This window comes from Bufo bufo, chromosome 2 (assembly GCF_905171765.1).
Source record: "Bufo bufo chromosome 2, aBufBuf1.1, whole genome shotgun sequence".
NCBI classification, from domain to species: Eukaryota; Metazoa; Chordata; class Amphibia; order Anura; family Bufonidae; genus Bufo; species Bufo bufo.
In genome coordinates this window covers 767072395-767084451 of record NC_053390.1, presented here as the reverse complement: position 1 = coordinate 767084451, position 12057 = coordinate 767072395, and the positions used below count along the sequence as shown (strand labels likewise).

Here is a 12057-nt window from a genome sequence, read left to right as displayed (position 1 = left end):
ACATGCATATATTCCACGTACCTACACCTGATATGAAGCAAAATCGTCAGAATTAGCAGAACTATTGCCTTACCAAGTATAGAAAGAATAGGTGCACTACTGCATTTAAAGATTATCAGCCGGATCAACCCTATCAAACTAGGCATATCACCTGGTAAGGTTGGCCCTGCTGATTTAAAAGATATTTACAATTTAGTCCTTTAATGCTCAAGATCACTGAGTATTACAAAGTGATCCCCTTCATTGTCCTAAACCAACAAGAGTCCAATCCATGGTTTCCAATGTGGAATCTTAGGGTAATATTTTCCTGTGGGTGAATACATCTATGCAGATGTTTTTTCCAAAGCATTTTGAGTATAAAATACCTTATTTACTTGCATTGGATGTAGAATGATAGTGGATTTAATGTGGAATTAGGTCCAAGATCCACACCTGAGGCCAGACACACTCACAGCATGCGTTGATGTGAGGTCCTATTCTGACTTGGTCTCCTTGCAGCATTAGAATGATTTATAATTCTATGTGACCCTGAGAGTCCTGGAACCTATTGTATTACACCAATAACATTATGTCAGTGTAATTCAGTAGATTCCAGAACTCTCAGGGTCACACGGCATTATAAATCATTCCTGTCTGAGGAGCAGAGGTCAGAATAGGACCTTATATCGATACATGCTGTGAGTTTAACACACTGAACTCGCTTGTGTGTGTCTGGCCTTCATCAAACCCTAAACTTGTGGACAAACCTTATAAATATCACCAGAGAAATAACAAATGACATACCTGCTCATTTAATGTCTTCTCTATCAAACATTCATGTTGATTTTTGAGTTGTTTGAAAAGGTCTTCATTTTTCTTTAAGAAATCCGATTCAATTTGAAAGCTAAAATCAAAATAAGTAATAAAAGTCACTGAAGTATAATGATATACTTTTTGGTCTTTTACTTAAAGGCTATGGATACTGTTGCACTGAATTTTTGTTTATTGTACACTTGCTCCCTAAATGCAAAATTATAGTGGTGCTTGAATGTATGTGAACCCTTCAGAATTTTCTATATTTCTGCATAAATGTTATCTAAAACTACTGTACATAAGATTTCCACCCAAATCCTAAAAGTAGATAAGATAATCAAATTTAATAAATGAGTCAAAAATAATAGACTTGGTCATTTATTTATTGAAGATAATGATCCAATATCACATGTCTGTGAGTGGCAAAAAATACAGTATGTGAACCTTTGCTTTTAGTATCTGGTGTGACCCCTCTTGTGCAGCAATAACTGCAACTAAACATTTCTGGCAATTGATTAGTCCTGTACATCAGCTTAAGGGAATTTGAGCCCAATCAGCCATACAAAACAGCTTCAAATCTGTTGGTGGGTTTCTACTCATGAACTGTTTGCTTCAGGTCCTTCCTCACCATTTCTATTGGATTAAGGTCAGTACTTTGACTTGTCCATTCCAAAACTTTAACGTTATTCTTTTTTAACCATTTATTGGTAGAATGACTTGTGTTCTTAGGGTCGTAGTCTTGCTTCATGACCCACGTTCTCTTGAGATTCAGCTCATGGAAAGATGTCCTGACATTTTCCTTTAGAATTTGCTGGTATAATTCAGAATTCATTGCTTCCTCAATTATGGCAAGCTGTCTTGGCCCAGGTGCAGCAAAACGGCTGAAACCATGATACTACCACCAATGTGTCTCATAGATGGTACAAGTTTTTTCTGCTGGAATACAGTGTTTTTCTTTTTCCAAACATAGCGCTTTTCATTTAAACCAAAAATGTTTATTTTGGTATCTTCCATCCACAAAACAATAGCCTTCTGACTTGTCCAGGTGATCTCTAGCAAATCATTTCTCCTTGTAATCCTGCCACTCACACTATTGTTCTTCCGTGTCCTACTAATGGTGGAATCACATTAGCTAATGTGATAAAGTCCTTCAGTCGCTTAGAGATTACCTTGGGTTCGTTTGTGACCTTGTGGACTATTACACGCCTTGCTCTTGGCATGATCGTTGTTGGTTGACCACTCCTGGGGAGAGTAATAATGGTCCTGAATTTCCTTCTATTGTACAAAGTCTGACTGTGGGTTGGTGGAGTTCAAACTCTTTAGATATGATTTTGTAACGTGTAACCTTTTCCAGCTTAATGAACATCAACATCTGTTCTTCTGAGGTCTTCAGAAATCTTCTATGTTCATGCCATGATACACTTCTACAAACATGAATTTAAATGAAAAAGGTCACCCCTCACACCTGATGGTCATCCCATTGATTGAAAATACCTAAATTTCACTTTCACATCATCTGCTAATCTGCTAAAGGTTCACATACTTTTGCCACTCACAGACATGTGATATTGGATGATTTTTCTGTGTAAATAAAAGGCCAAATCTGGTTTTAGGACTTGTATGAAAATCTGATGTAGTTTTAGGTCAATTTTAACAAAAATATAGACATTTTGAAAGGGTTCACAAACTTTCAAGCAACACTGTAAGAAGCTTTCCAAGTAGTTTTAATTTAGAATTGTATTTTATTATATTGCTGTAGAGCCTGTGCAACACTAGCTGAGTGTAGTGCTGCTCCTCATATAGATGCTGACAGCGGGTCTGCTCTTGGCTAATATCAGCTCAAAAAGATTGTTTTCTCTGCTGCCCCCTCCGTCATTTTACAGTAGCACAGTTTTATGATACCAGGGAGGTGTGCACATCAGATCAGAGTGTAGAGTAAAAGCATATCACAGCAGAATCTTCAGGGATGTAAGATGTCACAGTGCAGATAGGGAGGAGAACATATAGAAGCTGTGTTCAAAAGGGAAAGCAGTACAAGAAGGAAGCTTTGATAGTACATATGAGCTAGTGATGGCAGTAGCATCCTGCACATATCCATCACTGGACAATAACTGGTGCACGCTAGTTTGTCCGGCTGAAACCCGGTGCTTATGCTGGAAACTGGCCGGATCCCATTATAGTCATAATGGTATTGCGTGTAATGGCCCTATCCGGCTAGGCCAGATACTGTGTAATCCGGCAGGCTGTTCTCTGCTGGAACAGCCTACTGGATTGCTTTACCGCAGGTGTGAAATCCTTTCTCATATGCTTTAGTAGGACACAAAAATGTTCCTTGACCAGGATCACCCTCTATTAGCCAGAACAAAATGATGCTACAAAAAGAAGCTGGTCTGTGTATGATACCCATTGATTTCAGTGGGCATAGTGTACTGCTTTATGTATTCTAACGCATCATCATAGGAGAAATGAACAGGTGCAGACTTTCCCTTGGGGACAACTAATTGCAGTGCGCCGAGCACTGCACCTATTCCTGAAATAAACACTTTATTAGAGCAACTTCTGTTCAAGTGAGAAATTAAGCAACATCTTTCATATGGAAGCTGACGGATCATTTTAAGTGTTGATGACAGGGCTATCTTCAGAGTCTTATTCAGTTCACAGTAAAAAGTAAAGAGGATACCTTCACCTGAGCAGCTTATTTTGGTGCAAGTAAAGAGCAGTACAATAACATGTACTACATAGAGTATGAATAGTCAGCAGTGCAGTACATGTAGTAACGGTAATCATTAGTATTGTACAGTTAGATACTAGTACATATAGCACATGTAACACAGTTGAGATCCTGTTACAGACATTTGGCAGAATTTAAAATAAGATAATATTTGAAGTCAGTTTACTTGAGTCTTTATTGACATACTTTGCGCCAAATGTATCAAACTTTGCACATTGTTTGTTAAATGGTCACTGTACTTTCACACAACTTTTTGTATATCTGATAGCCAGTGTTCTAAATAGAAAAAGGGAAAATCGCCTTATTTAGCAAAAAATGATGTCTTCCACCTTTAAAAACTCCATAAATTGTTGGCCACTAGGGGTCTCTCTTCCTGCTAAGTTGCTTTTTGCTGCTGGTTGTTAAGTAAGGTCTAGCAGCAAAAACACTGAGACCAGTTCCTGGATGTGGGGGGTGTGATGGATTCCACCCCTTGTGCCCCCTTGACGTCAACTACGTCGAGCTCACGAGACGTGATATGGTCCCTGGTTACCAAGAAGTGACGTTACGCCCTACTGGAGGAGCTTGTAAGGTCAGCTTGGTACAGTTTACACAGACACCTCCTGTCCACGTGGGCACAGAGAGGCAACAAGCTGAGAGAGCCTTTTCACTGTCGCAGTAAAAATAGCGCTGTCTCAGCCCGGGAAATCCGCCACCAGCTTCTCGTTTGATATAAACCCGGTCCGCTAACGGGATTATATAGGGTGATAAACCAACCCGCGGTAGCGTGTAACTAGGCCGAAACACGGACGTGGGGATTCGTGATCGAGATACAAGACAGCACAAGATTAAATTATATATTTAATCGCCTTAAGGGCACACTAGATATAACACTATACACAGGGAATATATACAGCGGTGTGAGGTCACAGATACAGGTAATATGGTACAAACAGGATTACACAGAGCACAAGTCAGTTACCGGGTAGATGAATGTTCCTTTGCTGTATTCACATGGAGGGCAGTGATGTCCGCTGGTTTCAAGGTCTCTCCAAACACATTTGCACGATGTGACCCCTTTCAGAAAAAGACACGCCAGCTTGCTGGCACAAGCCTTTTAACCTGTAGCCGGCCTCTCCTCTGGGAAGGGTCCACTCCCCCCTCTTCTGGGCTGACAGTAAATGACCCACAAAACCCTTTAGGGTTCATAGCTCCAGACCAGAATGTTGTAGGGAGGTGCTTCCGGGCCCAATTGATCCGCCTGGGTTACGGCTACAACTAGAGTCCAAACATGGTGCCGCTATTGTGTTTCTGTGGGGAGATATGTATATCTCCCTTCCCTGGCATCCCACCATCAAACTAATGGGCATGTTCATCGTGGCCACCGGGACACAACGATGTATCCGGTTTGCGCCTGCAATGGCTGGGCGATTCATAATTCCTTATAAATCGCCGATTCCATGCTGTCTGCTAGATTTGATTGAACTGGGGAATGGCTTAGACCCCCTGCAGGGAGGTTTTCCTGCAGGATCCGTGCTGTCTGAATGGAGGTGTGAAATGTAACCAAATGTGGCCTGCTAGGAGTTTTTTGCTATATGGCTGCGGCTTTGAAGCAGGGCCCTCTTGTGGAGTTCACTACCTCTGCTATCTTTCAGGAAATGAGTGTGAGGACATGGCTGACAGTAAATATTAATCCATATTCCTCACAGGGGGCGTTTCCCTTGTGCTTCTGCATTACACATGCTTCTAGACTATATCCTACTTGCATGGTTCTGTCTCTATTGTAGTCAGCCTGCCTGGGGAGTGATGGATATGTCCAAAGTAGAAACCAGGGCAATTACCATAGGAGAGATACTTATTTTATATAATATTGCTACTTATACACAAGGCATTTTCGAATAAAACAATGTTTTGTGTCACCATTTTCTGAGAGCCATATTTTTTAATATGGTCTTGTGTGAAGGTTCGTTTCTTGAGGTATGAGGTTACGTTTTCATTAGTACAAATTTGGGCTACATACGACTTTTTTTAATGAATGGCCAGAAAATGTCTGTTCTGGCATGGTGTTAAATTTATTTTTATATGGCCTTCACCTTATGGGATAGGTCATACCAAATTTTGCCATACCAAATATGTCTATTTTTCTTTAGATTTTTAAACAATAAAAGCATTTTTAAAAATCATGTTTTGTGTTGCTATTTTCGTATGTGAGGGCCATCTGGTTATGGTCTTGTGTGATGGTCTTTTTAACTAATTTACTTTCATTTTTCTTAAAAAACTTTTTTTTATCCTTTTTTTGTCCCATAAGGGTTTGATCCCTTTTACAATGCAGTACAATAGTAACAGTTGGGCCCCTGTCACTGCTTGAGTGAGCGCAGCTTCTGTGCCCTCTCGATTAGCAGGTTATGTAATATATGATCTTCATGCACATACAGTATGTGTTAAAAATGTACACTGTACACTGAAAAATTACTTCTACGTTGGCAAAATTTACATTATCTGACAGCGCAGTATATAAAAATATAACCTTAAAATTAATACACAAAACCACCTTCATGCAACTTTGTAGCAGACAATGATTATTAGCAGAAATTCTAATTTGCGACTGAAATGCAACCTCTAGCAGGGTCCATATACAAATAAAATATAGTACATACGTGCCACATATGTCTACATTCAATGCTACATTTGTAGAAATGCAAAAACCACAGGAATGCACAAACCAACCTTTTTGGGTGCAAACATTAGGAATGATATACTATATCATTTTCCATCCCTCTAAACTATAATCCTAATTAATTGAGATGAGCAAAGTTATTAAAAATTTTATTCGACTGCTTCGCCAAATTTTACTAAGAAATTCAGCATTCAGCAGCTTTAACACACATGTCTTCTGCTTCCACAGCTCTGCTGCAAACACACCCTATTATCTTTAATAAAAATTCACATTTACACTGAAAATGTGCCACCCACTGTAGCTCTTTCTGTTCTGGCTCTTCCCACTCATGACATAATCAGAGGTTGTTAGGCTGCAGTTAGTTGGAGTCTTCACCTCCATCCCTGCAGCTTGGGGACCTTCTGGATGCAGAGTGCTATGTTTCTCACAGTCATCTTGATGATCGCTCACCCTTTTTTCTTGCCTGTGCTAATAACACTGGTTGGTGGCAGCCTGGGAAAGAGACATGTGTAGACGCACTCTTCTCTCATTAATCCAGAAAAGCACAGTTTCAGCGCTCTGCCGGGTCATTAAGGAGAATATGTATAAAAAAAAGAAAAAAAAAGGAGAAGAGGTTATCCAAATTCTTTCCAGGGCTCAAATAAGTGCCCCTGGAGAAGTGGAAAGAGGCGCCAACAGGCCTGTGACTCGGACTGTAGATATGGCAGCTGGATCTATAACCGATATTTTAAAACTGAGCAAGGACTTCATTCGCAATGAAATAGATGGGTATCTTTTATCTATATACCTAAATTTAGGACTTATACCATGAGGGCACAGACTTTCCCTCAAACCTACCTTTTCTGATGACAAGATCTTTCATGACAAATGGCTTAAAAATAGTTACGATTGCTCCATTAATTTTATGAGAATCCTAATCACTAAACGTAAATAGATATGTACGAATCTAGTCACTAAACTCAAACACATACTTCACTCATCAGCTGGGAGGCATGACACAACAATAAAAAAAAAAACACTTACATTTTGAACGGATTACTCTGAGAAAATTTGAGTACAATGAGGTCCTAAATAAATGTAATAAGCTCCTTCGTGATCTGTTAGATTACAAAGAACATATAGTTCGAATATGGGAAAGGAAAAAACATATAAGAAAGAATTACACTATTAATCCCACTACGAGCAATTTTGATAAACGACACCGGTTATTAGACCCCCTTAGCCAAAACCATTCATCCACCCGCCATGTTAGACCCGTTACTACAAGGACTGTCTATAATAGTAGGATTTACCCCCACCATAATACCGGGGGCGGAACCATCAAGAGCCCTTGAATAAGATTCTAAATATACAGATGAATGACAATACAATCACCAAGAATAAGGTTAAAAACAATCATCCATCATCTGGTCCCTTGAATTCCAAATCATTGGGCTCCTTCCCCCTCCACCACAGAGCCTTTCCCACGACTGAGGTTTGGCCCACCGCACCTCTGACTGCACCAGGTGCAGCAGCCACAACATCCGACGAGATGGACTCTCATCCATAAGAGTCCACTCCTCCACCACCTCCCTCATCAACTATGGAAACCACCTCTAAATCATAGGTCTTAACAGACCTCTTCCCATTTTCATCTAACTTGTCCGATTCCAAAACCTCCAAATCTTTGGAATCACTCACAACTCTCACCATCCATTCCTCACCCAAAATATCTGATATCCCGCACTCCCCTGACAGTCCTATCCATCCATCCAACATTTCCACCAATTCCGTTTCATCTGCAAGTCCCGAAGGTTTTTTAACTTTACCCACAAACCTCTCAGAAAACTCTTTTTTAGAACAGGTTTCCCCGACCATCAACAAGGGACCTCCAGTATTACCGACCAGGAAGATACTCACCAGCTTTCTAGCCTAAGTCCACTAATAAGACCCATCGACTCCCCTCTCCCCAGGATGCCGATTACCTCTCAGTCACTCAAGATAACACACTTTTACACACCAGTCTCCGGTCTAAAGAAAAAAAGATCAATCGCAGACCTAGAGGATGCAGGGGAAGTGGAAAACAACACTCCAGTAAAAAAGAAATCCTGCACACACGAAACCAAACAGTTTTGCCAGTAACCCCACGGAATATGAAAGAAAATTGGGAATCTTTAACTTATCAAAGCATATCCTTGCAAGAAAGGAAATAGAACTACTAGGCAAGGGATTATCCTTCTGTCCCACCAACCAACCCAACCTGTTTGAGTTGTTTGTTGATCTGAATCAATTTACACGTAAATTAACCTTACATCGACATTTTACCACAAAAAACTCTGTACAAAATTTAGGTATCACCACTGCAACCACAATTCCACCTTCCCACAGTTCTAAGGTCAATACCCTTTCACATATACAACCTACTGTTAATACGACATCTTTATTAGGCAGTGGGAATATAGATTTGAATACTGATAACCTTTTAGGTATACAACCCACTGATTAGGCTGGACCTTCATTAGGCAGTGGGGTTTTAGATATACCATCTAGCAACACAGTTTCTAATTCTCAACAGACCCCCATTATTTCTAATGTTAAGATCAAATCCTCCTTTTTCCCACCCGAAAGTAGAGGAGCCCACATTAAAAGTTTTTTCAATATGGTGATGTCAGATTTCAGAGAGTTTTTCATCTACGACTAATTACCCTACTAATAATAATTTAAATTTTGATCTTTCGAAAGCCCTTAAGTCCCTTACGCGGAAGAAAGATATTGTAATTAAAAGCGTGGACAAGGGTGGAGGCATCGTCATTATGGATTCCTCCTATTACCTGGCAGAATCATTTGAATTCTCTCAGGTAGTGATTATTACCGAACCTTATCACAGGATCCCACTAACGAATACAAAAAAAGTTTAGCACACCTCATTGATGAAGGTTTCAGTCAAGGTATCATCAATAAGAAAGAACAAAGTTTTCTGAAAATATCACACCCCACTCTAGCACGGTTCTACTTTTTACCCAAAGTACACAAATCCTTGGTCAATCCCCCAGGGAGACCCATCATTTCTGGGGTTGGGTCATTAACGTCCAATTTATCAGATTATATAGATAGCTTGCTACAAAAATATGTTCTTCGGTTGCCTTCTTATTTACGTGACACTTCCCATCTCATTACTACCCTAAACTCCTTTATTTGGAAGGATACTTATCATTGGGCCACACTCGATGTCACTTTCCTTTACAGCAACATCTTCCACTCTCTGGGACTACTAACAATAGATCAAACACTTAGTTCAGACCCCCTTATGCCAAATGCTCAGAAATCCTTTATTTTAGGTTCCATACATTTCATACTCCACCATAATTACTTCATATTCCAGGATACAATTTATGAACACTGTAAAGGGACAGCAATGGGGACTAAATTTGCCCCGGCCTACGCCAACCTATTCATGGGTGTGTTTGAAGAGACACATTGCTTTTTATCACATCCCAAAATCATGTTTTATAGAAGATACATAGATGATATAATTCAATAAAAATGACTGGAACATCACCTTCACGCTGGAACATCACCCGACTAAAGCCACCTTTTTAGATCTAGAATTAGAAATTATCAATCACCACTAGTGTTGAGCGAACAGTTCGAGCATAGTTCGGGTCCGTACCGAATTTTGGGGTGTTCGTGACACGGACCCGAACCCGAACTTTTTCGTAAAAGTTCGGGTTCGGGTTCGTCGTTCGGCATGTATTTTGGCGCATTTTGAAAGGCTGCAAAGCAGCCAATCAACATGCATCATACTACTTGCCCTAAGATGCCATCGCAGCCATGCCTACTATTGGCAAGGCTGTGATTGGCCAAGTGCAGCATGTGACTCAGCCTCTTTATAAGCTTGTGCGCACGTCGGGACGTGCTCACTCCCGATGTGAATAGAACAGGGATAGACGCAGCTCATGCTAGGGCGAGAATAGGCAGGGATAATTGAATAACTGGAAGCAAATTTCTCTCCTCCACCTGTGATTCATCTGAACAACTGCAGCTGAGCTGCTTTTTTGATAGGGATTGGCTATTTTTAGAGTGGCCAGAGTGATTTTTCCATCCACATGTACCTGGGCTGACCGCCGGCCGCCATTTTGCGACTTGTAGTGCTGCAGCAGAAGCTGCCACAGTGTGCATTCCAAAGCTCCAAACAAGTCAGACATCTACACCTGGGATTCAGACCAATAGCGATTTAGCAGCACAGTCCAAGGCTATTTTTTTTAAAGGTTGTGCAGACCATTTTGTGGCACATGTTACTGGGCTGATAGGCGGCGGCCATCTTGGGACTAGTGCTGCAGCACAATCTCTCCCAACGTCCATTAATCACTTGTAATAGTGGTCTGTGCCATAGAAATCCTACATCAGGGACTTGGGTGTGCTTGTGTCACCCCTACTAATACCAGTCCACCTGTAATCCATACAGTGAAAAGCCATAAAGTATTCCAGTGAGGGAATTTTTTTTTTATTTAAAAAAGGCCAAGTTAGTTTATCTGGCGTTCAATATACTAGATACAGTTAGGCCTGCGTTTCATACATCTGGAATTAGCAAACTAATGTGCTGGGGTTGGGAAAACATATATGTACCCATACTAGAATCTGTCAAAGAAAGCGGTACTCACATATAACAGTCATTCCATCTGTAATCCATACAGTCAAAAGACTGAAAGTATTCCAGTGAGGGAATTTTTTTTATTTAAAAAAGGCCAAGTTAGTTTATCTGGCATTCAATATACTAGATACAGTTAGGCCTGCGTTTCATACATCTGGAATTAGCAAACTAATGTGCTGGGGTTGGGAAAACATATATGTACCCATACTAGAATCTGTCAAAGAAAGCGGTACTCACATATAACAGTCATTCCATCTGTAATCCATACAGTCAAAAGACTGAAAGTATTCCAGTGAGGGAATTTTTTTTTTATTTAAAAAAGGCCAAGTTAGTTTATCTGGCGTTCAATATACTAGATACAGTTAGGCCTGCGTTTCATACATCTGGAATTAGCAAACTAATGTGCTGGGGTTGGGAAAACATATATGTACCCATACTAGAATCTGTCAAAGAAAGCGGTACTCACATATAACAGTCATTCCATCTGTAATCCATACAGTCAAAAGACTGAAAGTATTCCAGTGAGGGGATTTTTTTTATTTAAAAAAGGCCAAGTTAGTTTATCTGGCGTTCAATATACTAGATACAGTTAGGCCTGCGTTTCATACATCTGGAATTAGCAAACTAATGTGCTGGGGTTGGGAAAACATATATGTACCCATACTAGAATCTGTCAAAGAAAGCGGTACTCACATATAACAGTCATTCCATCTGTAATCCATACAGTCAAAAGACTGAAAGTATTCCAGTGAGGGAATTTTTTATTTATTTAAAAAAGGCCAAGTTAGTTTATCTGGCGTTCAATATACTAGATACAGTTAGGCCTGCGTTTCATACATCTGGAATTAGCAAACTCATGTGCTGGGGTTGGGAAAACATATATGTACCCATACTAGAATCTGTCAAAGAAAGCGGTACTCACATATAACAGTCATTCCATCTGTAATCCATACAGTCAAAAGACTGAAAGTATTCCAGTGAGGGAATTTTTTTTATTTAAAAAAGGCCAAGTTAGTTTATCTGGCGTTCAATATACTAGATACAGTTAGGCCTGCGTTTCATACATCTGGAATTAGCAAACTAATGTGCTGGGGTTGGGAAAACATATATGTACCCATACTAGAATCTGTCAAAGAAAGCGGTACTCACATATAACAGTCATTCCATCTGTAATCCATACAGTCAAAAGACTGAAAGTATTCCAGTGAGGGAATTTTTTTTATTTAAAAAAGGCCAAGTTAGTTTATC

At 40.0% G+C, this 12057-nt stretch overlaps 1 protein-coding gene across 2 annotated transcripts in view; it reads right to left on the bottom strand.

Annotated features, from left to right (window-relative positions):
* The window catches only part of LOC120990318, a 133078-nt gene that overhangs the window by 80876 nt on the left and 40145 nt on the right, over positions 1-12057 (bottom strand). For both annotated transcript variants that reach the window (XM_040419050.1, XM_040419052.1), the window contains exon 7: positions 784-883. In XM_040419050.1, the coding sequence (XP_040274984.1) occupies positions 784-883 (100 nt within the window). The remainder of the gene's footprint in view (positions 1-783; positions 884-12057) is intronic.